Here is a 27,125-nt window from a genome sequence, read left to right on the forward strand (position 1 = left end):
TCCCCAATGTCTCCCCCCTTCCCAATTTACTTCTCAATTAACTTCAACCATAACATTAACAATAACATTTCCTGCAGCATCAGTCCCTCAGTTCCGATCCAATTTCTCTTCTTTGATGAAGGTCCATGCTTCCTCCGCCGTCTCGAAATAATGGTGTCTCTCCTGATACGTGACCCATAGTCTTGCCGGCTGCAGCATCCCGAACTTCACCTTCCTTTTATGCAACACCTCTTTGGCTCGGTTGAAGCTCGCCCTCCTTCTCGCCACCTCCGCACTCCAATCCTGGTATACCCGTACCACTGCATTCTCCCATCTGCTACTCCGCACCTTTTTAGCCCATCTCAGGACCTCTTCTCTATCCTTAAGGCGGTAAAATCGCACGATTATCGCCCTGGGTGGTTCTCCCGCTTTTGGTCTTCTCGCCGGAATCCGATTTGCCCACTCCACCTCCAAGGGGCCCGTAGGGGCCTCAGCACCCATCAGTGAGCTCAGCATCGTACTTGCGTACGCTCCACAGTCCACTCCTCCCACACCCTCAGGGAGATCCAGTATCCGAAGGTTCTTCCTTCGCGCTCCATTTTCTAGGGCTTCGATCCTTTCAGTACACTTTTTATGAAGTGCCTCGTGCGTCTGTGTCTTAACCGCCAGGCCCAGGATCTCGTCCTCAATATCTGTCACCTTCTGCTCCACCATGCGGAGCTCTGTCTACTGGGTCTTTAATGTCTCCTTGAGCCCCTCAATTGCCTGTAGCATTGGGGTCAGCACCTCCCTCTTCAGCAGCTCCACGCACCGTCTCAATTTCATCCTGCTCAGGCCCCCATGTCGCCTGCGGTTTCTCCGCCGCCATCTTGTACTTCTCTCTTTCTGACCCTTTGGTCGACTATTTTTTCCTCCTTCGTTTGGGGGGGACTCCCTTCTCACACACCCCACACTGGGTTGCGTTGTCGAAAAATTCCCCGTTGGGGCTCTTAAAAGAGCCCGAAGGTCCGTCGGAGCTGGAGCCGCCGAAGCGTGCGGCTAGCTAGGCATCACTGCAACCGGAAGTCCCTTCAGTGGCCTTGATGAGGTCTTTTCACAGTTGGTCCCTCTGCTGCTAGAATTCACCTTTGATACAGGCCCTCAGGTCAGCTTGCAGCTTTAAGCTTGCCCTTCCCCCGCCTGCATGCTGGAAGAGGCCCTGTTTATCCGGCAGTTGCAGCCAAATCTTTTACTGTTTCTGCCGTGTCTGGCAACCCAGAGACATACCCTTCCTGGGGGACACTGTCGGGGGAATATTGCAGCCTTCTTCCCACACCGGGAAATGTCAAACAAATGCCGTGGGGGCCCTGTAAAAGAGCCCAAAAGTCCGTTCCAAGCAGGAGCTGCCGAATATGCGACCTAGCTCTGCATAGCTGCACCCGGAAACCTAATTACATGATTTTCTACCACAAAGTTTTGAGACTTTTTTGTCTTCAGCCTCTCTCATCCATCTCTGAGTAATCTGGAGGCCTGAGATGTGAGTTGAAACCCTGCCATGGTGTTGCTAACTTTTGCCTTAGTTTAATTGCTCTGTTTTATCACCTTTGCTCTTGAGTCGCCAGGTATCTTTCTGATACCGCCACGTGGTTCAAGTCCGAGTAATGATCAATAATCCAATACACCGCTTTTGAGTTAAATCAAAGCACATTTATTTAATTTTTTAAAAATATGTTTTTATTAAGAATTTTTCAACAATATTTTCGACCATATAAACAAACCCCCACCCTCCCCCCCCTTAACAAAGAAAAGAAATAAAGTTTGTGCGGCAAGACATGAACATGGCCAGTCAATACGATACATAACTTTGTACATAGGATTCTTCCCGTACATGTCAGTTTCCGGATCATTCATGTATTTTCTTGCTCAAATGCCCCTCAGTCCTCCACCCCAAAGAACCTGCTCAGCCTTGCCCCCGTCATATGCGCTCTGTGAAGAACCTTAAACTGTATCAGGCTAAGCCTGGCACACGAGGAAGAGGAATTAACCCTACTTAGGGCATCAGCCCACAACCCCTCCTCAATCTCCTCCCCTAGCTCCTCTTCCCATTTACCTTTTTAGCTCCTACCAAAGCCTCCCCCTCTTTCATCTCCTGGTATATCGCCGACACCTTGCCCTCCCCGACCCATACGCCCAAAATCACCCTCTCTTGAACCCCCTGTGCCGGGAGTAGCGGAAATTCCCTCACCTGTCACCTTACAAACGCCCTCACTTGCATGTATCTGAAAGCGTTTCCCGGGGGTAGCCCAAATTTCTCCTCCAGCGCCCTTAAACTCGCAAACGTCCCGTCAATGAACAGGTCCTCCATTCGTCTGATCCCTGCCCGATGCCAGCTCTGAAACCCCCCCCGTCTATCTTTCCTGGGACAAACCGATGGTTGTCTCTAATCGGGGACCATACCGAGGCTCCCGTCGCACCCCTGTGCCGTCTCCACTGCCCCCAGATCTTTAGCGTTGCCGCCATCACTGGGCTCGTGGTGTACCTTGTTGGCGAGAGCGGTGCCGTCACCAGCGCCCCAGGCTCGTTCCTTTGCAGGACGCCATCTCCAGCCTCTTCCACGCTGCCCCCTCTCCCTCCATCACCCATTTACGGATCATTGCCACGTTGGCTGCCCAATAGTAACCACCCAAATTTGGCAGCGCCAGCCCTCTATCTCTGCTACGCTCCAGGAACCCCCTCCTTACCCTCGGGGTCTTACCTGCCCACACACATCCCATAATGCTCCTACTTACCCTCTTAAAGAAGGCCTTGGTAATCACATTTGGGAGGCATTGGAATACAAAACGAAACCTCGGGAGGACCACCATTTTAACCGACTGGACCCTACCTGCCAGCGAGAGTGGCAGCATGTCCCACCTTTTAAAGTCCTCCTCCATCTGTTCCACCAGCCGCGTCAAATTAAGCTTGTGCAGTGCCCCCCAGCTCCTAGCTACCTGAATCCCCAAGTATCGAAAGCTCCCTTCCGCCCTCCTCAACGGTAGGTCGTCTATCCCTCTTCCCTGGTTCCCTGGGTGGATCACAAAGAGCTCGCTCTTTCCCACATTGAGCTTATAGTCTGAAAAGTCTCAAGTCCCGTAGGATCTGCATTACCTCAACCATCCCCTCCACTGGATCCGCCACGTACAGCAACAGGTTGTCTGCGTACAGCGACCCTCTATGTTCCTCTCCCCCTCGAACCACCCCCTTCCATTTCCCCGACTCCCTTAATGCCATGGCCAAAGGTTCAATTGCTAATGCAAACAACAGAGGGGACAGGGGGCACCCCTGCCTCGTCCCTCGGTACAACTGGAAATACTCCGACCTTCGCAGGTTTGTGACCACACTCGCCACCGGGGCTTTATACAGGAGCTTAACCCAACTGATAAACCCTCCCCCGAACCCAAATCTCCTCAACACTTCCCAGAGATACTCCCACTCTACCCGGTCAAAGGCCTTCTCTGCATCCATGGCTGTCACTATCTCCGCTTCTCCCTCCATCGATGGCATCATTATCACATTTAGGAGCCTTCGCACATTAGTATTTAACTGTCTACCCTTTAAGAATCCCGTCTGGTCCTCGTGAATCACCCCCGGGACACAGTCCTCAATCCTCGTGGCCAACATTTTTGCCAGCAACTTACCATCCACGTTAAGGAGCGAGATCGGTCTATACGACCCACATTGCAGCAAGTCCTTATCCCGCTTCAGGATCAAAGAGACCGTCGCCTCCGACATTGTCGGGGGCAGGGTCCCCCCCTCCCTTGCTTCATTGAAGGTCCTTACCAACAACGGGGCTAACAGGTCTACATACTTCCTATAAAACTCCACCGGGAACCCATCCTGCCCCGGGGCCTTCTCTGCCTGCATGCTCCTCAGCCCTTTAACCAGCTCCTCCACCCCAATTGGCGCCCCCAAACCAACCACCTCCTGCTCCTCCACCCCTGGGAACCTCAATTGGTCCAGAAATCGCCCAATCCCCTCTTTTCCCCTGGGGGGTTGGGACCTATACAGCTCCTCGTAAAAGGCCTTAAAAGCCTCATTCACTTTCCCTGCACTCCGCACCATAGTTCCCCTGCCATCTTTGACTCCGCCTATTTCCCTCGCTGCCGTCCTCTTACGGAGCTGGTGTGCCAGCATCCGACTCGCCTTCTCCCCATATTCAAATGTCGCCCCCTGTGCCTTCCTCCACTGTGCCTCTGCCTTCCCTGTGGTCAACAGGTCGAACTCCGTCTGTCAAAGCACATTTATTATATACAGTAATCAATACTCATGCATAAATTCTACGTCTAAGCTACTTCCTACAACTAACAGGCCAATACTTAACTTGGAAATGGCCCACCAGGTCAGGGAAACGAATGGCCTTTCGCTTGGGCTCTGAGCCTGCGGGATTCGAAGCTGGTACAGATTGATAGCTCGGAGCGCCTATCTCGTTGCGAGCGTTGAAGTAAGACTTACTGGATGTTTCGCGATGGCTGGACCGGTCACTGTCAAGGGTTGGTCTGCATTGCTGAGTGACCCGGTCAGAAGAAGAAGCAGAAGGGTGCAGGAGGATGCAGAAGGGGTAGCAGAAGGGTCGATTTGAACTTGGACTCTATTCTTATAGTCCCCAGCGGCTTCCTGCCTTTCGGGGCAGACCCTGTAACTGGTTCCAAGTGATTGGACTTTGTCCCAATCACTTAGTTCGATATTCTCCAATGCTGGAGCAATTCCTTGATCACTGGGCGGTCTTGTGGTGATTGTTCACCTCCCTTTGTGTAGGCTTCTGCTGGCGCCGACGGGTCTGGGTTGGCTTTGTGTGTCTAAAATGTTGCACATTGTTCCCGGGGATTGCTCATTAGTATGCAGATGGCTGGTGTTTTGTTGTGCTGATGGTTACTGGTATCGATCTTGTCTGGCCTTCCCAGAGGTGAATACACAGTCTACCTGTAGCTGCTTGTTTTAGTCCTGTTGGCTGATTTTCCCATCAGCCTTTGCTGTTCGCCATTTTAAATCGGGGTTAGCAATTCTAAATCGGGAGTTAGCCATTTTAACTGGCTACAATGGCAACTAGTGGAATATCATCAATAATCATTGAACTACCAAATTGTTATAAAAACCCATATGGTTTATCAGTGTTGCTCGGGGAAGGAAATCTGCTGTTGTAACCTGCCTGGCCAATATGTGACTCCAGGCCAATAGCGATGCAGCTGATTCTTAACTTGTTCTCTGAAATGGTGAAGCAAATCACTCTGGGAAAATTGGAGATGACCTTGCCTGTGATGTGCACATCCCAAGAGCAACTTAAAAGGGGGGCGGGGGTGATATCACGAGTGAACTGGATTGATCCTTTCCTGACAACCACATCCATGCAATTTCTAGTAGTGGGTTACTGTATAGTGATCATATTATGGAACTCTGCTGCTTCTCTTTCAGCAGCCAGTTGTAGCACTTCACTCATGACTAGATGATAGCAGCTAAAAAAAATTTGTCATTTGTTTTTTGGGATGTCATTAATGCTGGTATGGCTATATTTATTTTCCATCACTGGTTCCCCCAAAAAAGGTGAAATGCCTTATTGATTATTTGAGGTCGAGTACGTCGCCAAGCATTCAAAGCAGCTGAGCAGTTTGGGACTGCAGCTGCACGCATGACTGATCGAGTTACAGTGACCAATTTGCTTCCTTGGATATTGGTCAACAACAATCTGGCAGCTTTTATGCTCGTCTTATCAAACTGCCTAACGTTAGCTTGTTTATAACGTCACTATATTGGGCCATCCTTTGTCCGTCTTGCATATTTCTAAATTTCGACGTGAAACTGTCATTACAACTCAAATGGTATTCCACCTCTCTGCTAACACTGATCGCTTCTTATTATTCACAAAGGTTATTCATGAAGGCCCCGCCTCCTCAACCTTTCCCCTTGCCTGAGGTGTGGCGACCCTCGGGTTAAATCGCCACCAGCCAGCTCTCGAGGCAAGAACAGCCTGTGGCTTCTTGGACTGTGGTGATGCTTGTTTAACTTCCAAAACCTCTGAAGTAACATTAATGAGAGATTGATTGTGTATTGCGTACTTGGTGTGATTTAACATTCTTATTGGTGCTTCATTGAATTCCTGGGAAGGGACAGCAAATTCCTTGGCACATAAACAGAACGGACTGTCTACCAAAAGTTTTTGCAATTAATTGTTATTGCATCGCTAATATATGGAATTTTTTAGTTTGTTTCAAATCCCTCCTTTGACAAAGTTTAAAAAAAAATATAAATAGTACCCAATTTTCTTTGTCCAAATTAAGGGGCAATTTAATGCAGCCAATTCACCTACCCTGCACATTTTCGGTTGTCGGGGTGAGACCCATGCAGACATGGGGAGGATGTGCAAACTCCACATGGACAGGGACCTGGATCGAACCCGGGTTCTCGGTGCTGTGAGACAGCAGTGCTAACCACTGTGCCTCCCTCGATGCTCCCTTTTGTAAAACTTTTATTTTTGTGTTGTTTTCCTCCAATTTCTCCCCCCCCCCCCCCCCTTAGAAAGAGCACCATACCCAAACTCAACACCTCCACCCAACACCAAGGGCAATTTGGACATTAAGGGCAATTTATCATTGGCCAATTCACCTAACCCGCACATCTTTGGACTGTGGGAGGAAACCGGAGCACCCGGAGGAAACCCACGCAGACACGGGGAGGACGTGCAGACTCCGCACAGACAATGACCCAAGCCGGAATCGAACCTGGGACCATGGAGCTGTGAAGCAATTGTGCTATCCACAATGCTACCGTGCTGCCCTTAAGAACAAATAAATCTATACTATATCATTTTACCGTCATCCATGTACCTATCCAATAGCTGCTGGAAGGTCCCTAATGTTTCCGACTCAACTACTTCCACAGGCAGTGCATTCCATGCCCCCACTACTCTCTGGGTAAAGAACCTACCTCTGATATCCCTCCTATATCTTCCACCTTTCACCTTAAATTTATGTCCCCTTGTAATGGTGTGTTCCACCCGGGGAAAAAGTCTCTGACTGTCTACTCTATCTATTCCCCTGATCATCTTATAAACCTCTATCAAGTCGTCCCTCATCCTTCTCCGCTCTAATGATAAAAGGCCTAGCACCCTCAACCTTTCCTCGTAAGACCTACTCTCCATTCCAGGCAACATCCTGGTAAATCTTCTTTGCACCTTTTCCAGAGCTTCCACATCCTTCCTAAAATGAGGCGACCAGAACTGTACACAGTACTCCAAATGTGGCCTTACCAAAGTTTTGTACAGCTGCATCATCACCTCACGGCTCTTAAATTCAATCTCTCTGTTAATTAACGTGAGCACACCATAGGCCTTCTTCACAGCTCTATCCACTTGAGTGGCAACTTTCAAAGATGTATGAACATAGACCCCAAGATCTCTCTGCTCCTCCGCATTGCCAAGAACTCTACCGTTAACCCTATATTCCGCATTCATATTTGTCCTTCCAAAATGGACAACCTCACACTTTTCAGGGTTAAACTCCATCTGCCACTTCTCAGCCCAGCTCTGCATCCTATCTATGTCTCTTTGCAGCCGACAACATCCCTCCTCACTATTCACAACTCCACCAATCTTCGTATCGTCTGCAAATTTACTGACCCACCCTTCAACTCCCTCATCCAAGTCATTAATGAAAATCACAAACAGCAGAGGACCCAGAACTGATCCCTGCGGTACGCCACTGGTAACTGGGATCCAGGCTGAATATTTGCCATCCACCACCACTCTCTGACTTCTATCGGTTAGCCAGTTCGTTATCCAACTGGCCAAATTTCCCACTATCCCATGCCTCCTTACTTTCTGCATAAGCCTACCATGGGGAACTTTATCAAATGCCTTACTAAAATCCATGTACACTACATCCACTGCTTTACCTTCATCCACATGCTTGGTCACCTCCTCAAAGAATTCAATAAGATTTGTAAGGCAAGACCTACCCCTCACAAATCTGTGCTGACTATCCCTAATCAAGCAGTGTCTTTCCAGATGCTCAGAAATCCTATCCTTCAGTACCCTTTCCATTACTTTGCCTACCACCGAAGTAAGACTAACTGGCCTGTAATTCCCAGGGTTATCCCTAGTTCCTTTTTTGAACAGGGGCACGACATTCGCCACTCTCCAATCCCCTGGTACCACCCCTGTTGACAGTGAGGACGAAAAGATCATTGCCAACGGCTCTGCAATTTCATCTCTTGCTTCCCATAGAATCCTTGGATATATCCCGTCAGGCCCGGGGGACTTGTCTATCCTCAAGTTTTTGAAAATGCCCAACACATCTTCCTTCCTGACAAGTATTTCCTCGAACTTACCAATCTGTTTCACACTGTCCTCTCCAACAATATCGCCCCTCTCATTTGTAAATACAGAAGAAAAATACTCATTCAAGACCTCTCCTATCTCTTCAGACTCAATACACAATCTCCCGCTACTGTCCTTGATCGGACCTACCCTCGCTCTAGTCATTCTCATATTTCTCACGTGTAAAAGGCCTTGGGGTTTTCCTTGATCCTACCCGCCAAAGATTGTTCATGCCCTCTCTTAGCTCTCCTAATCCCTTTCTTCAGTTCCCTCCTGGCTATCTTGTATCCCTCCAATGCCCTGTCTGAACCTTGTTTCCTCAGCCTTACATATGTCACCTTTTTCCTCTTAACAAGACATTCAACCTCTCTTGTCAACCATGGTTCCCTCACTCGACCATCTCTTCCTTGCCTGACAGGGACATACATATCAAGGACACGTAGCACCTGTTCCTTGAACAAGTTCCACATTTCACTTGTGTCCTTCCCTGCCAGCCTATGTTCCCAACTTATGCACTTCAATTCTTTTCTGACAGCATCGTATTTACCCTTCCCCCAATTGTAAACCTTGCCCTGTTGCACGCACCTATCCCTCTCCATTACTAAAGTGAAAGTCACAGAATTGTGGTCACTATCTCCAAAATGCTCCCCCACTAACAAATCTATCACTTGCCCTGGTTCATTGCCCAGTACTAAATCCAATATTGCCCCTCCTCTGGTCGGACAATCTACATACTGTGTTAGAAAAGCTTCCTGGACACACTGCACAAACACCACCCCATCCAAACTATTTGATCTAAAGCGTTTCCACTCAATATTTGGGAAGTTAAAGGCGCCCATGACTACTACCCTATGACTTCTGCACCTTTCCAAAATCTGTTTCCCAATCTGTTCCTCCACATCTCTGTTACTATTGGGGGGCCTATAGAAAACTCCTAACAAGATGACTGCTCCTTTCCTATTTCTGACTTCAACCCATACTACCTCAATAGGGTGATACTCCTCGAACTGCCTTTCTGCAGCTGTTATACTATCTCTAATTAATAATGCCACCCCCCCACCTCTTTTACCACCCTCCCTAATCTTATTGAAACATCTATAACCAGGGACCTCCAACAACCATTTCTGCCCCTCTTCTATCCAAGTTTCCGTGATGGCCACCACATCGTAGTCCCAAGTACCGATCCATGCCTTAAGTTCACCCACCTTATTCCTGATGCTTCTTGCGTTGAAGTATACACACTTCAACCCATCTCCGTGCCTGCAAATACTCTCCTTTGTCAGTGTTCCCTTCCCCACTGCCTCATTACATGCTTTGGCGTCCTGAATATCGGACAATCTAGTGTAGATTAATTGTAGAAAAAATATTTTTATGAATATTTACATTATTAAACTTGGTCAAGTTTAGCAACATAACCTTGACGATTAGTGTACAAAATAACTGACTGCTGAATAAACAAGACCTCACACAGAAATTTGTGTGCATGTGGAAATAGTTTATCTGTACATTCCTTCATCATTCTGTACAGCATCGCACTACATCTTTGTTTTGGCTTGAGCTGAAAAATAGATAACTGGGTTCCTAGCTGGGACTTGGTGGAAAATAGTCTCGGGGTGGGGTTGGAATATTAGCCAAGGTTCCTACTCTTAATTATTGTACACTTAAAAATCATTTTGCAGGCTGGGCCAGCATTTATTGCCAGTCCCTAACTGCCCTCCCTTTCAGAGGGCATTTGAGAGTCAAACACATGCTGTGGATCTGGAATTACATGTGGGCTGGACCTACGTGGTTGGCATTAGACTTTTAATTCCAGACTTGGCAAGTTACCAGATGGCTGTTGGCAGCCAAGGGACCGTACGAGAGCAAGGAATTGATGTGTTCGGAAGAGATGGGCTGATGATTACTTTGAATTATATGCGATATATAGCACAGGACAGACCATTCTGACCAGCTGGTCAGACGATGGTGTAGTCGCTATGTCACTGGACTAGTAATCTGGAGGCCCAGGCTGATGCTCAGGGACATGGGTTCAAATCTGAATAAACAAGATTTATTCATCCACTGGCAGAATTTGAATTCCATAAATATATTTGTAATACTGTTGAGGTCCATCTGGTTTCACTCGTGCCCTTCAGGGAAAGCAATCTGCCATCTGTGCGACGCCTGGCCTACATGTGACTCCAGACCCACATACTATGTTTGACCCGAAACTGCCCACTGAAATGGCCTGGAATGCAACTGAATTCATGGGCAATTTGGGACGGGCAACAAATGCTATTGATGTCCCTATCCCATGGAAGAATAAAGAAAGTGCTCCTCCTTCCTACTTTCTCACACCCTTCCCTACTTTCTCTAAGCCTATCAGCATATTGTTCTTTTGTTAGATGCCGTGTGGAGAAAATAAATGCTATTTTCAGCTTTTATTCACCTCTGAATGTGAAGAGTGGATTGAGAAAGAAGCATTCTCCAGCTTCAGGAAACGTTTGCTGTTTTCTCTGCGTCCCTCACTGGCAGAAAAATGCATAACTCGTGGTTGATGTCTTCGGCACAATCCGTTTTGATGGCTGTTCTGAACTGAAGCTAATATGAAATTGAGTGCCCTACCTTTCATTCACTTTTAATTAAGTCAAACATATTTTGAAACTCAATACTGATTGTAAAGGTTCTGTTTTTTTTCTTTGTCATTACAGTGATGAGTCATGAATTTAGGTGGCATGCTGAATAGATCTTGCACACACCACAAAAACCCCAGCTGTCCCAGACTAGTGAATTCATTGGTAACCTGATTTGAACATGCCACTAGTACTATAAGGCAAACACTCATTCTTAGCCTGGACTTTTAAATCTTTCTTCCTGCCTGAAGTATCTGAAGAGCTTGCCTATACCTTAACTTTCCCTTGTGCCAGAACTATTCATGTTTTTTCAAACAATGATAAATACTGCCCTAAACCTGAGCTGTTCCATCTTTTGCAGCATTTATTTGCATTTTCGCCATCTCGTGTGTCTAATGTGGTCAATTTTCCTCTTAACTTCTCCAGGCTCTGAAATTCCTTTCTCCCCCATTAATCCAGTTGAGGAGCATGGCTTCCCTCTGCTTCATTGTGCTCTTTGCAGTGTCTTTCTAATTTAATAATTCGGCCACTGCTTTATTCCCCTCGATTTCTGTGTTCGCCTGAGGGCAAAATTCCATTTCCTCTTCCTGTGTACCAAGTAATGTATTCAGATTTGTTGACGTTACAAAGCTAGGTGATAAAATGAGATACCCCGACCGGGAGGTTAGATGGGGTAAGTAAATGAATAAGAAAATCACAGGTGGCATATCATGTGCGGAAATTATCTTGATCCCTTTCGTCGGAAGATGTTAAGTTGTGAGAATCTATTAAACCTTGTGTTCAAAGATTTGGATGTCCTTGTACATGAAATAATTAATGATGCATTTACAGCAAACGGGAAGGGAAAGTGTGTTGGCTTTCCTTGCTCGTGTACTCCATCCACATTGCAATAAAGTTTATTGGATTTTAATGTGGCAACATCTAGAGTACAGTGTACAATCTTGGTCTCTATTTACAGAACGGTGCACTTGTCTTGGAACGGTTCAAATAATTCTGCGGTGATAGTCGCCTGAGAAGAGATTGAATGAAATGGGCCAGACAGTTTGGAGTTGAGGGATAAGATTTTATGCTTGGGAGGGTTTGATTGAGGTTGTTTCCCCTTGCTGGAGGGTTTAGAACATGGGGCACAGTCTCGGGATCAGGGTTGACCATTTAGAGCTAAGATGAGAAATTTCTTCACTTGGAAGTTTGTGAATCGTTGGAATCCCGATTCCAATGGATTGTGAATGCTCAGTTAAGTATGACCACGGCTGTGGTGGATATATTTTGATCTCGAGGCAATCCAGGAATATGGAGACTGAGCAGAAAGTGGAGTCAAAATTGAAAATCAGCTCTGATTTTATTGAATACTGGAACAGGCTCGAGGGGTTGAATGACTTGTATTTTGTATCCATCCCTCGTTCAAACCCCCCTCCCACAAACTACATTACCATAAATTAAAACACAATGGTGGATAAACTGAGCAGTCTGGCAGTATCTATGGAGAGAGAAACAGTTACTGCTTCAAGTCCATATGACATTATTCTGTTTCTCCCTCCACAGATGCTACCAGACCTGTAGAGTTTATCCAGCATTTTCTGTTTTGTTTCATAATTCCAGCATCTGCAGTAGTTTATTTTTATTTTACCATCTTTACCATGACACTTCCAAGGAATGTCCACTGCCCCTCTTCGTTTACTTCCTATCTTGTTGTGACACCCAAATCTCTCCCTCCAATTCTCCTGAATCTCTGCATTACTTTGGTGTTCTCGTTGCTTGTGAGAAATCCAGTTTTAGTTGAGTTCACTTTCCACTGGTTCCAATCCCATCATACCCTGCCATTGTCTCTGGCTGGGCCCGACTGTATGCAACCTCATCCCATTAGACCAAGAACAAACTGAAATTTAGACCCCACCCTTTTCATTAGAGACCGCCTACTTCCACCTACATGACATATCCTGCCTCCACTATGCTTTCAGCCTGCACTATTCCGATACTCTCCTGATCAGTCTCCCATTCGCCATCCTCCACATACTTCTCATCCAAAACATTACCCTGTATTGTATCATGCAAGCACTCAACACTCCTATCCTTGCTGGTCCAGTTTCCCAATGCCTCAATTTAACATTCGCTGCCCTATTTCTGTAACATCCTCCACCATTGTTGCATGTTGGTTTCTCTGCTCTCCTGTTTACACCACCATTGGTGCATGTGCCACCGTCCACATACTGGAATTTCTCCCTAAACTGTTCTACCCCTGTCTTCCTTTAAGGCCCTCCTTAACACCCACTAGTTTGACTAAATTTTTGGCCACCACTTCGATTTACCTATCTTCATTGGCTTTGTGTTCATTGGAGGTATGGAGGGAAGATCTTATGAGGGAAGGCTGAGGGACTTGAGGCTGTTTTCGTTAGAGAGAAGAAGGTTAAGAGGTGACTTAATTGAGGCATACAAGATGATCAGAGGATTGGATAGGGTGGACAGTGAGAGCCTTTTTCCTCGGATGGTGATGTCTAGCACGAGGGGACATAGCTTTAAATTGAGGGGAGATAGATATAAGACAGATGTCAGAGGTAGGTTCTTTACTCAGAGAGTAGTAAGGACGTGGAATGCCCTGCCTGCAACAGTAGTGGACTCCCCAACACGAAGGGCATTCAAATGGTCATTGGATAGACATATGGACGATAAGGGAATAGTGTAGATGGGCTTTAGAGTGGTTTCACAGGTCGGCGCAACATCGAGGGCCGAAGGGCCTGTACTGCGCTGTAATGTTCTATGTTCTATGTTGACTGTCTCCTTGAAATGCTTTGGAACATTTTAGGGTGCATATGCTGGAAAGAAAAGCAAGTTGGTAGCCTGAACCTGCCTCCTCCAAGCTCGGACTGCAATGACTTTGTAATCTTCTCTATTACATCAGTGCTGTTGTGCTGAACTTTCTCTCTTTCTTGCTCACTTTTCCTCTTGCCTGCCCAGTATGTTAACCAATACTCATTATGTTGACTGAGTCATCAATCCCAGAATCTCAAAACTGTGGGAGTTCTTCCTCCTGCAAACTATCCTTCCATAGTATGGCGTTGCCTGACCACTAATTGATTTGTCCAACCTTCATGGTGTTTTGCATTTTGAGCATTGATTATCCTCCTTGCTTTCTAAGAAATGGAAAGTATGCTTTACAGTCTTGCTTTTTGATACATTAGCATGTTTTTATTTATTCTTACATTTATTTTGGTGATATGAAGTTACTAGTATGGGCATAAGTTGTCCTTGAGCGAGTGGTGGTGAAACACCACTTGAACTGCTGCAGCCCATGTGGTGAAATGCACTTGTAGGGCTGCAGTTGGGAGTTTGACCATGCTAAATTGACGGTGTCCAACGGTTATGGGGATTGGGGGGGGTGGGCCTAGGTCGGGTGCTCTTTCGGAGGGCTGGTGCAGAGCTGAATGGCCTCCTTGTGCACTGTCGGGATTCTATAATTCTGACTTGGCGTCAGTGAAGGCACATCAATTTAGTTCCAAGTCAGGGTGGTTTTGAGGAGAACTTGCAGGTGGCAGTGTTCCCATGCTTCTGTAGCCCTTGTTCGTCAAGGTCAGGGGTCAGCAAACATTTGAACCAAAAAGTTATTTTTTAAAATAAATGCTTAAATTAAAAGCTGTTAGGAGCCTTGTACCAAACACTTGGCAGCTCTAAACCAAATACTTGACAAGTTGCCAAGTGTCTAGTAGAATGCTGAATTTACATAAAATGCATGTTGAATTTATTCATCAATAGGAAAAAAAGTAGACCTAATTCTAAATTGTCGCCTTTTGACTTTATTTTACGATTTTGTCAATAAGATCTTCTTTAAAACAAACTTAAGATCCATTGAATGAGGGCAATTGATTCTCGTCCTGGAGATATCTATCTATTGTTTCAGCTGTATTGAAAACTATAATGGCTATCATCAGAAAACCTGCTCCTCCTGCATTACCATGCATTCCCAGACATTACCTGTAACCATGGTGTAGCTACACCACTCAAACAGATTTATTTAGAGAATGATGACGTTTTTCATTAAGATAATCATTTAATACTGTAAAGTACAGAAAAATTATCATCTTTTAATCTCTACAATAAAAACGCAGCTCTTGAATTTTTTTTTAGCATCTGTCTTTTTTCATAATATGATCAACAGGAAATGGCTGGAAGCCAGAAATTAGATGTCAAGGAGCCGCAGGCTGCAGGCCCACTCGGCGAAGGTTGTGGGCTTGGGAAGTGTTGGGAAAGGATCTTTGGCATGTTGCAGTAGTACACCGTGTAGATGTTTCACACTGCAACAAAATTTTGTTGGAGAGGGTGAAAGGTCCTGCTATATATTTGCCAGTGTATAACGCAATCCAAAATTGATTCATTGTGTGAAATGTTTTTGAGATGATTTAACAATGTTATAAACTGTTTCTTAAATGTAGCGTGAAAAGTATCATTTCCTATCGGACTCCAATGTAACAGTTCTGCCATGACTAAGGACGGACATCTTGACAACAGTGAGCTGTGGTGCTCCGTACCATGCCTTACACTGATGGCTGATGGAACGAGGATCCAAATATTTAGAGCAAATGACCTTGGCTACATTGTCAACTCCTTTTGCATTGCAAAAAAATTGGATTGGCAGGGGTCCAAGAGCAATTTGCCTGATGACTCTGGACTGTTGGTTGATGAGTAACATGCAGGATTTGTGCGTTTGTTACATAATTGGTCAACCGTTAAGGTCAAACTTTAGCAAAGCATGTTATTCTGTATGTCTTTGTTTTTCAGGCCGACCATACAGGGGCAAACCCAGTGACATGTGGGCACTTGGTGTGGTGCTCTTCACCATGCTTTATGGACAGTTCCCATTTTATGACAGCATACCTCAAGAGCTTTTCAGGAAAATCAAAGCGGCAGAATACACCATCCCAGAGTAAGTCGGGGTTTTTGCAGGTTTGTCTTTGGCTTTGTAATTGCCTTGACTGCTTAATATAAATGTGGTTTTGTGTTTTTGAACCCTATCCCATCCCCTGGATTTTCACTGCAGGACAGGATAGTGAGCCCCAGATGGAATGTTTTTTTTAGGCATGAGATGTTTTAAGGAACAACTTCTATATTTCGCAAGACAGTTTGGCACAGCCTCCGTTCAGGAGTGGCTGTAGGGAAATAGTCCATTTTGCTGGAACTGTCATTAGCAATCTCAAAGTCCGGAGACTTTTAACCAAACTTAAAGTGGGGGACCCTTTTTTGATGCCCAAGATTTTTACTGATGAAGGAGGTTGTTTGGCCCATCCATGCAGAAAGGATCCCCACTGCAGCATCCAACTTGCGTGACTCTGGCTTTTGGTTCCACCGGTCTACCTGGGAGTCCACTCCCATGTGTTTGTCACCCTTTGTGTAAAGACCTTTTCTGATATATTTTCCACATTTGCCTTTTATTATTTGAGACCTGTCTCACTGTTTTACTTTGTTTACAGTAACTTTATGGATTTGCCTTTCCCATACTGGTGAACAATGTTGGAAAACTCTAGGTTAATCACCTCTTGTCTCCCTTCAAGAGTAAGAGGTCCACATTTCTTCACTTTGGGGCCAGTCCAGTGCACTTCTGTGCTGCCTCCTTGGTGACCAGAACTGGATGCAGTACTTGAGGTGCAGTCTGATAAAGAGCACTGTATTGATTGAGTACAAGTTCTTTCGACATGCGTTGGATTTTGTTCCTGCAGGTCAGCATTCTCTGTGCCTAGTTTGCAGCGCTACATTGATTGAACATTGCTCAATAGCTATTTCAGCCATTTCTGATGTACATATCCTTCTAATCTGCATCACTTTGCATTGATCTATTGTTGCATGTGCAAGGCTGACAGCCTTTGATCTGTTTGCTTCCCTTTTCAAATGTCTTTTTAACAAGCACACCTGTCTGGTTCTTGGTAATTGGTTTTGCTTGCACAAGGTGTTAATTTGTAATGCTATGGAACTGTTGCAAACCCTGACTGTGACGGGACTGAATCGTGTGCACAGCTGAAATGAACAAAGTTGCTGAATTTCCTGGGATTGGGGTTGGTGACTGTAGCTTGCTGATGAGTCAGTTGCCACGTGCTGGCTGGGCTCCACATTGTCTCCATGTCAGCGTTGTGGTTATTACTCAGTGTTGAAACCAGCGCTGCTCAAAAACAAACAAATGAAATACCCAGGTTCAGAATTGTTTTTTAAAAAAGTGCTTCCACTATTAAAAAGATTGTGAAAATACTTCAGTTTTTCTTTGTAAACTGGATGAATACATCTGCCTGTCTTTCGGTTGTAAACTGACTTTGGGAGTGGGTTTACCACACGGCCTGTTGAGCTGGAGGTTAAATGATGCAATAGGGAGACCGCAGGTTGGGATCCCAGCAGCGCAAGATCAAATGCATTGTGTTGCCTTCATCCAAACCTGTTTTGAAAGCCATCCCTATATAGCCTTGCAGCATGTTTGACAATCTCTTGGTTAGTGTGCAAAGAATTGCCAATTGGACAAGCTGTTGGAATGTTATGCCACCTTTTTTAGGACAAATTTATTTTGAAATATAAGTCACTCGTTTTGTAGGCAAATGTGGCAACCAGTCTATGCACATAAGCAATGGAATGACCACTGAATCCGTTTGCATGGCAAACATATGAAAATGAAGGATAGGAAAAGACCTGTTGGTCCATTGAGCCCCTCCTCCCTTGTATACTGGGACTCCTGTCCGCCTTTTAATCCCCCAAATCGTGCAATCTACTGGGGGCAGTGTGTCAGACATTTAGGGAGTTAAAAAACAAGTTCCAGGGGACCACAGTAACCTTGGAGACATTTCTCCAATCTCCTATGTTGTTTTGTCAGCCGTGCTCTTTTTATACCTGGCTTCTTGAAGTTGAGGGAGGGACATTCACCGACACTGAAGTAACCCTCTGGTCTTCAGGAAACTGCCAAGGAATCTTCCATATCGAATCTGAGCACGCAGACATACCTCAGTTTAAAGTAACGTAATGTAAAACGCTTCTTGTCACAAGTAGGCTTCAAATGAAGTTACTGTGAAAAGCCCCTAGTCGCCACATTCCGGCGCCTGTTCGGGGAGGCTGGTACAGGAATTGAACCGTGCTCCTCTGACTGAAAAGCCTGTACCAACAACAATGCAGCACTCTGGAGGCACTAAGTGTTGCTGTAAATTGTGCTTAATTTCTAGGGCAGCAAGGTAGCGCAGTGGCTAGCATTACTGCCTCACTGCAGCGCTGAGGTCCCAGGTTCGATCCCGGCTCTGGGTCACTGTCCGTGTGGAGCTTGCACATTCTCCCCGTGTTTACGTGGGTTTCGCCCCCACAGCCCAAAAGATGTGCAGGTTAGGTGGATTGGCCATGCTAAATTGCCCCTTAATTGGAAAAAATGAGTTGGGTACACTTTATTTTTTTGAAAAATTGTGCTTCATTTCTGCACTGTCATATCCACAATCTACGAAAATGAGAGCACGAAGGTGAGAGGAATAAAAAGTTGTAAAGTCAGAGAATTCCTGTAAAATCTGTAGTCGTTAGGAAGTACTCAGATTCCCAAATTGAATAGTTTTGGTCAGTGAGTGAGGAACATCAGAATCATATGGTATGGTTAACAATGTGAGAGAGAGATAAATGAATGTATGTTGTTACTGCTGAATCATCCTTGGATGTGACTCTCTCAAAGGATGATTCAGCTCCCTCACAGACCTGATCATTACCTCTGGCAGTATGCTGATGGCGCCAGCACTCGCTAAATTAAAATATAATCAGCAGATGGAGGAGGGACAGATGAACATGTTAATTGCAGTCTTCTGTGATGGTTTAAATTTGAGTTATTTTAAAGTTAATTTAGGTTGACTGTAAATTCTGACTGAATGTAAAGCCCTATGCTGATTATTTACCAATTAACGTAACTTTTTTTGCTGCATGAAATTATCAAATCATTTGCTCCGTTTTCACCCTGTTTGCATGCCAAAACTGGCTATTTCCTTTCTTACACTGTGCTAAATGCTTTATAAAGTGCTCCACCAGTACAGAAAAAAATCAAAAGTTTCTATTTCACAGATGTCCGTTTTATAATTAAAAGCATCATCAAAGCTTTTGGCAAAATTCACTTTATTAATCTGTGATTTGTTTTCCTCCATGTTGATCTTGCTAAGAAATGTTACTTTGCATCTATATGTGTGAGCATGAGTTTCCATTAGCTCTGTAACCTTTAGGCTTGCAGTCTTTTTAAAAGTCTCATTACTGCTCAGATCTGTAGGGTTTGTTTTGTTCGGGGAGGTGGATTTTGTGAGCATTACTCACTGGTTTCTAGTTGCTTGTCTTGTGCCTGAGGTATTGGGTGTGCTGCTGTGTGACTCATAGTTTATGTTCTTCGCTGCTTTGTGTCAAATTCATGTAAGCTTTATTCTGCAGCTGGCAAGCTTTATTCTGCAGCTGGCAATGTCGTGGGTTCAATATTTTCTCAGTTTTCCATAAGCATGCTACCGAGCTAGCTAGTATTGGTTCCCTTTTTATCCCATCTATCTTTCTCCCTGACAGGGACTGCCGGGTATCTGAAAACACAGTTTGTTTGATCCGAAAGCTGTTGCTTCTGGACCCACAGCAAAGGCTGACAGCTACCGAAGTGCTGGATTCTCTGAGCTCTATCATAGCTACATGGTGAGATTGCTATGCTGTATGTATAACAGCTCATTCATATTTTAAATTTTAAAGTACCCAATTAATTTTTTTCCAATTAAGGGCAGCACGGTAGCATTGTGGATAGCATAATTGCTTCACAGCACCAGGGTCCCAGGTTCGATTCCTGCTTGGGTCACTGTGCGGAGTCTGCACATCCTCCCCGTGTGTGCGTGGGTTTCCTCCGGGTGCTCCGGTTTCCTCCCACGGTCCAAAGATGTGCAGGTTAGGTGGATTGGCCATGATAAATTGCCCTTAGTGTCCAAAATTGCCCTTAGTGTTGGGTGGAGTTATTGGATTATGGGGATAGGGTGGAGGTGTTGACCTTGGGTAGGGTGCTCTTTCCAAGAGCCAGTGCAGACTCAATGGGCCGAATGGCCTCCTTCTGCACTGTAAACTCTGATAATTTGGCGTAGCCAATCCACCTAGCCTGAACATCTTTGGGTTGTGGGGACGAAACCCACGCAAACATGGGGAGAATGTGCAAACTCCACACGGACAGTGACCCAGAGCCGGGATCGAACCTGCGACCTCGTCGCCCTGAGGCAGCAGGGCTAACCCAAATAGCTCATTCATGACCGAAGCTTAAACCTCTGCTCTCAACAGAAAAGCAACCCATTTGTTATTCCCTCCAAACCTCCATCTCCCTCCAAACCTATGTCGTCAGAGCCTGCTTTTGAAGGCCTGTCGAACTCACCTGTATTACCGTATAAATGGCTAACCATGTGTGTGCATGAAATTGGAAGGGGTTTACCATCAGGCCTTCTCTATTCAAAGGCTCCTGACTCCTTTTCCCTCATCAAGAGCTATTTGTGACATTATCCTGTTTGGAACTGTGAATTATGTTGAAACAATTTGTAAAATAATTAACCTTTTAAACTTGTGTGCCTAAATATAACTTCAAACACATCTTGGGGCATAGCAATAATTTGAGTAGAATGTTACACATAACCACATTCTGATGAGAAACGTTTTACAAAATCCTGTTCTAATAGTCCATGTCTCGAATATGTTCAATGAGCTGGTCTTCACTGCTATCTCAGAAACGGAATTCCACTGACCAATATCCCTTGGAGAAAGAAAGCTGTACACAGTACTCCAGATTGGGCCTAACTAAGGCCCTGCACAGCTTCAGCAACACTTCTCTATTTGATTCTCCCTTGCAGTAAATGCTGACGTTCCATTTGCCTGGCTGATCACTTGCTGTACCAGCAAACTAACATTTTGTGATTCATGTATCAGGGTACCCAGGTCCAGTTTTGCAATCTCTCTCTACAGATAGTATATTGCTTTTCTGTCCTCCGCCAAAGTGGAAAAGTTTATACTTTTCCACATTGTACTCCCATTCGCCAAATTTCTGCCCACTTATGCCTGTGGGACGGCACTGCTGCCTCACAGCTCCAGGGACCGGGATTCAATTCCAGACTCGGGTGACTGTAGTTTGCACTTTCTCCCGGTGTCTTTGTGGGTTTCCTCCAGGTGATCCGGTTTCCTCCCACAGTCCAGTGGTGCAGATTAGGTGGATTGGCCATGTTAAATTGCCCCTTAGTGTCCATAAGGTTAGGTGGGGTTACTGGCTTACGGGGATAGGGTGGAGGTGTGGGAGCAGTGTACTTTTTTTTTTCCCCCAAGGGCCGATGCAGACTCACTGGGCCGAATGGTCTCCTGCACTCCAGGGATTCAGTTAACTCGTCTAAATCCCCTTTGTGAGCTCTTCTGTGTCCTTTCCACAACTTCCATTCATATCTACTCTTGCCTGAGTCACAAGGTTCTGGGTTCAAATCCCACTCCAGAGCACAAGAATTCATGCTGACATTTGAGTGCAGTGCAGTGGAGGCACCATCCTTTTGGATTAGATGTTCAACCAAAGCTGCAACTGACTGGTTGGGTGAATGCAAGAGATCCTATGGCACTACTTGAAAGACCAGGCTAGTTGCACTCAGTGTTATGGTCGATATTTATCTTTCAATTAACATTACAAATACATTATCTGGCCATTAACTCATTACTGTTTGTCAGAGTTTGCTGTGTACAAATTGGCTGTCGCAATTCCTACGTTACAACAGTGAGTACACTTCAAAAGGACTTCATCGGCTGTAAAATGCTTTTGAGACCAGCACCACCCTCTTCACTCTCTGGCTTGATTCTCTGGCATGAACCTTGGTTACATTGGGTTTCGATTAATGCAAATATTGTTTCCAAATACTTGCTATTTTATCAGCACGACAATGCATCACTACATTGTTTAGAAACAGTTTGGATCACGTGTGACGGCAGATTTTTCTGACCTCTTACAGGCAATCTCTTTCGTCACTTAGTGGTCCTTTGCAGGTGGTGCCAGATATCGATGACCAAGTCAACAACCCGGAAATCTTACAGGAGGTAAGAAGCCCTAGAAATCAGATGGTCTGCGTAGCTATTGCCTGATAATTCAGCTTGGTTAACTAACAGCAGAATTAAAATTAGTCCGCATGAAACTGATTGCTCTAGTCTGTTGGGTTTGGTTCCCTAACTGGGAAATTACTATTCTGGATTGGAACTGTTGTTTGGGTACTGAGCCAAGGCCATTTCAATCAACAAGCTGGTATCTGACTTAATTTTTTCTTCCCAGGGTGGTTCCTCATTACCTGGCAACTTTTTAAAAAATGCCAGTCAGTGAGTGCGGGCAGAATATTTGGCCATTCAAATAATGTGCAATGAGGCCTGGGTGTCTTTGTACATCAGTTACTGAAAATAAGCATGTAGCAGGCGGTAAAGAAGGCAAATGGCATGTTGGCCTTCATAGCAAGAGGATTAGAGTGTAGGAGCAGGAATGTTCTGCTGCAGTTACACAGATTTGGTGAGACCTTGCCTGGAATATTGCAGTTTTGGTCTCCTTTATCTGAGGAAAGGTGTTCTTGCTGCAGAGGGAGTGCAGTAAAGGTTTGCCAGACTGATTTCTGCGATGGCAGGACTGACATGACGATAAATTGAGTTGGTTAGGATTGTAATCACTGGAATTTAGAAGAATGAGGGTGGATCTCAACCTATAAAAATACTAACCGAGCGAGACAGGGCAGATGCAGGAAGGATGTTCCCGATGACGAGAGTTCAGTACTCGGGGGAGGGGGGGGAAAGAAAAGAGAGAGAGACTGAGACTAGAAGAAATGTCTTCACTCGGAGTGTTGAGCCTGTGGAATTTTCTACCACAAAGCAGTTGAAACACGTTTTCAAGGAAATTGGGTGAAAGCGGCTACAGGTTACCGAGTTGGATAACCAGTCATCATGATCATGGCATAGCAGGCTTGAAGGCCCAAAAAGCATAACCCCAGTCCTATTTTGTATGTTTCATTCATACTCTTCCCACCACGTGACACAGAACAGTGCTTAGACATAGGAGTGACATTGCTGCTGACTATATAACCGAGTTAACAGCTCCAGTGAACTTGGTTATTCAGCACGCCAACCTGAATTCTCTACTAACTGGAATTTCTGATGTCCCCCTTACACGAACCTGTATCTGTGTACTGCATTTTTTCATGTGTACTGTTAACGTGTATTAAACTCCTATAGTGCAGAAGGAGGTAATTCAGCCCATCAAGTCTGTACCGGCCCTTGGAAAGAGCACCCTACTTGAGCCCATGGCTCCACCCTATCCCCATAACCCAGTAACCCTACCTAACGTTTTGGACAAGGAGCAATTTAGCAAGGCCAATCTGCCTAACCTGCACATCTTTGGACTGTGGGAGGAAACCCATGCAGACACTCTGAGAAAGTGCAAACTTTGCACAATTGGTCAGTTATCCAAGGCTGGAATTGAACCGGAGTCCCATGAGCTGTGAGGCAGTAGTGCTCGCCACCGTGCCATCCACGGCAAAAGAAGGAGGGAAAATACTGTTCTTTACTTCCTGGGTACTTGCACATTAGTTCATGTGACAAATATTAAACTATCTATTGGTAAATGGAATTCTCTGTTAAACAGGCTTTTTTGATTAACTGGCACCACCCATTCCCTGCGATGCAGATTTTACTGTAGTATCATTGAAATAACACTTTATCATTTTGGAGGGTGAACATAGTATGGCATTTAACCTTTCCAGCATGTTGTGCAAGTTGACTCAATTTTTGTGCCTTGCCCTTAACTGTGGAAAAGCCTGTCAGCCTCTGTCAGGAAACTTTCAAATGACTGCCAGCATCCATATCCAGTCGGGAAAAAGATTTCCACTGCCCTTGGTGTGAAACATGCTTCCTGAGTAGCCCGGCACTTACCTTTGGAATCCCTTCTCCAGAAGAGAGATTTTCCATATCTACTCATTTTCAATACCTTTTTTATTTATAATTTTATATTTCCCCCGTCAATCTTTTAAATTGCTGATCATGTTTATCCAGATGACCTGCCCTCTATTTAATCCTTTAAGTCCTGCTATCATTCGGTGTGCCTCCACTGTAAGGTATCTTTATGGTTGATTTTTTTTTTTGCTCTGGATCGCAACCCAAAACAGAGTGCCAGAGGTGTTCACCAGAACACAGCGCTGCTTCACATTTTATTTCCAACTCCTTTAAAGACTGACGTTCTGTTGGCTGTTTTGATGGGCTATTTGTACCTGTGCCCTAGCTTTGAGTAATGTTTTTAGACTGAATACCTTCTTGCTTCTCCACAGTTCTCCACACACACACACACACACACACACATTGAATCTTATCTGTCACTGGTTTTTGCCCATTCACTTCGTCTTTGTTTGCCTTTCCACTCCCACATTCGCACCATTTACTCTGCGTCCCAACTTGGTGCGATCTGTAAACTTAGATTTACAAGTCTAATCAAGTAAGTGGCAAATATGGTTTTAAAAAAAGAGGCCTCTCTACAGATCCGAAAAGGGAGGAGGGTAAATTTGTCATCTTTGAAGTCTATACTTGGATGTTTGAACTGTAATTTTTTGAACTTTTGATTCTCATTTGCTCTGTCAAACTGCTGTGCCTAACCAGGGCGTGAGAACTGGAAACTGTATACTACTTCCTAGCACTATACTTTAATGAGCAGAGAAAACCCAGCAGATAGCAGTTGTTTATTGTTCCCTGGGTCAGTGACTAACTTGACTTCCTCAACTCCAGGTCCACAGGGTGATGGACAATTTTGTTTTTAAATAAAGTGTCTTTTTCTGTACCATGAAATGGTGTCTTTTTGCGTGTCCATATGAACTGTGGAAGTTGTGCTGCAGTAGAGTCGGAGAAATTTGGCTCCAAACATTGCACCTGGAGCTTCAGTTACATAATACTTGGGTGAAGCGCAGGTGCCGTTGTGTTTCAGTGCTCATAGCAATTTAGTGCTTTGAGCGTCACATTTTCCATTCTGCCTTGTATTTACACTGTCATGCTAAATGTACTGGGGTAGAAAAAAAAGAGCACTTGGGAGACTTGCACTTTTATAATTGTCTCCTGGCTTTTCATAATGAATTACTTTGAAAAGTAGGTAAGTCATTGGTGGGGGAAACAGAAAGTGACACTTTTGTAACATCTCTTTCTTTCTCAGGCAAAAGTCACAGAAGAGTCCTCTCAATACGAGTTTGAAAACTACATGCGGCAGCAGCTGCTGCTTGCTGAGGGAAACACTATGCACGAGGTGAAGAGTTTTGCGCACAAGCGACAGTTCAGCAACATCCCACCTGTGCGGCGACTGGGCCACGACGCCCAGCCCATAAATCCTCTCGACGCAGCGATCCTTGCTCAGCGCTACTTGCGGAAGTGATGGTCTGGAAACACAGCATCAGAAGCTCCACGAGCCAAGTTCACAGCACAGTAATACTCATCATGCCACGTAGTACTGATCCTGAGCAATACGGTATTCTGTGACCGATATGTAGCAATGGACGGAGTCAATGCGTAACTGTTGTGTTAAAGAGCCAGCCGAAGACGGCTTTTTTTATGTCAACATAAAGAAAGGGCAGTATTGCAACATCGTCTGGGGCAGTAGTAGATGTTTAGTTTTTACTTTATATAATCTACCTCTTTCTTCATTTAACCAAGACATTCTCAGAACTGTAGATTGAGAGACTGGACTGAGTTGTTTGTTTTGTCCTATGTTGTGACTCTGAAAAGGACTCGTACTGCAAGAGATTTTGAGCATTAAGAATTGGGTGTGTTCATCGCTGTGGAGTCCCTTTAGCCTGCATTAGCACCAGTTAATAGTGTAAAATGTAGGTTCTTGGGGCTATTATTTTTTCTTCCCCTTTTGTGAACGTTTTTCTTGCAGAATTCCGTGTGGTACCAAGTGTCCAAAAGAGGAAAATGTGAAGGAAAGAAAACCAATGTGATCACCAGATACATGGTTTTTACTGTTTTAGAGCAAAGATCACTTTAGCTGGCCTTTCCACATTTTTTTTTTTTGCCGTTTTTTACTTTGGAATTTAATCTCTGAGCTTGGAGGTCGAATTAAAATAAACTTAATGACAGACTTCAGTAGTTGTTTGCGATCTAGGGCCACAAGAATTTGTGAAGTTCACTGAGCTGCAGAAACTGTTAGAACACTAAAGAGCAGTTGGGTGTGTCACTTCAATAATAAAACATTTTTTAACCAGCTGGGGGGGGGGGGGGGGGGGGGGGTCATTCCGTGATGTTGCTAGGATTTTGCTAAAGCATTGAATGTGTAGAGATTCCCACAGCCATTTTTTTTGTTGGTGTTTCAACGCCCAGCGGTGGTTCGGTCCTTGCATCGCTCGCTTTCGAATTTGGGGAGTGTTTGAATTTGACAGCTGGTGGTTGCAGACCTTTTCATTGTGGGAGTAATTAAAGGTGAATTGGTCATCGCTCATTCAAATGTGCTGACGGATATGTAGTTTGTTTCGATCCAGTGGGTCTGGCAACGGCAATGTTGCAGTGATTGAGAATCCAGTAACCTCTTTCATTATGACATCACTGCACGAAGTTCTCAGGATTTGCAAATGTAAATTTCACCCACAAATTCACCAGCTGGTCCAAGTCTTGGTTTGACTGACTGAGCATTGTTCAGAAATGTACTGCTACTTGTGCCATTTTGTATCATGTCTGCTTTTCCCTTTTATTTGGGTGGGATACATTTCTTCCCTGTGGCTACAATGGATTTGTTGATTTACAGTTTGATAAATGACCACTAGGGGGTTGCACGATGGCGGTCAGAATCAGCCAACCCTCCGTAACTCATCATGTCTTCGGAAATGCGTTGCTTACCACCCTGTACAGGTTCTGGCTCAGGTAAAATTCTTCCAGCATTGGGAGAGCTGTGAAAGTATCGGCTCGCTCCATGATCTGGCATTATACTGGGCCAGCATTATCTGACCTTGTTTGTTTATCTTTCAGAAGCTTTTTTATTATTGTACATTGCCCCTAAATCAGCGCACACCAGGGGAATAGGAATGGGAAATACAGCGTCGAGCCCAAAGCAAATCCAGCAGGAGCAACCCATGTACAAAAATACCCCTCGAGAGGGGAGGAGAGAAATAAGACATTGCACAGAAATAAGTCCAAAATCTCCCCCCTCTTCATTTGGGATATAATTTATTTTTAAAAGAAGGCAAGAGGATCTCAAT

General features: G+C 45.0%; 1 protein-coding gene across 2 annotated transcripts in view; it reads left to right on the plus strand.

Annotated features, from left to right (window-relative positions):
- The window catches only part of stk40 (serine/threonine kinase 40), a 112,373-nt gene extending 86,358 nt beyond the window's left edge, over positions 1 to 26,015 (plus strand). For both annotated transcript variants that reach the window (XM_072501929.1, XM_072501934.1), the window contains exons 8-11: positions 15,688 to 15,832; positions 19,447 to 19,566; positions 21,882 to 21,966; positions 25,094 to 26,015. In XM_072501929.1, the coding sequence (XP_072358030.1) occupies positions 15,688 to 15,832; positions 19,447 to 19,566; positions 21,882 to 21,966; positions 25,094 to 25,309 (566 nt within the window). In that variant the 3' untranslated portion in view covers positions 25,310 to 26,015. The remainder of the gene's footprint in view (positions 1 to 15,687; positions 15,833 to 19,446; positions 19,567 to 21,881; positions 21,967 to 25,093) is intronic.
- The last annotated feature ends 1,110 nt before the right edge of the window (positions 26,016 to 27,125 follow it).

This window comes from Scyliorhinus torazame, chromosome 1 (assembly GCF_047496885.1).
Source record: "Scyliorhinus torazame isolate Kashiwa2021f chromosome 1, sScyTor2.1, whole genome shotgun sequence".
In the NCBI taxonomy this organism is placed as follows: domain Eukaryota; kingdom Metazoa; phylum Chordata; class Chondrichthyes; order Carcharhiniformes; family Scyliorhinidae; genus Scyliorhinus; species Scyliorhinus torazame.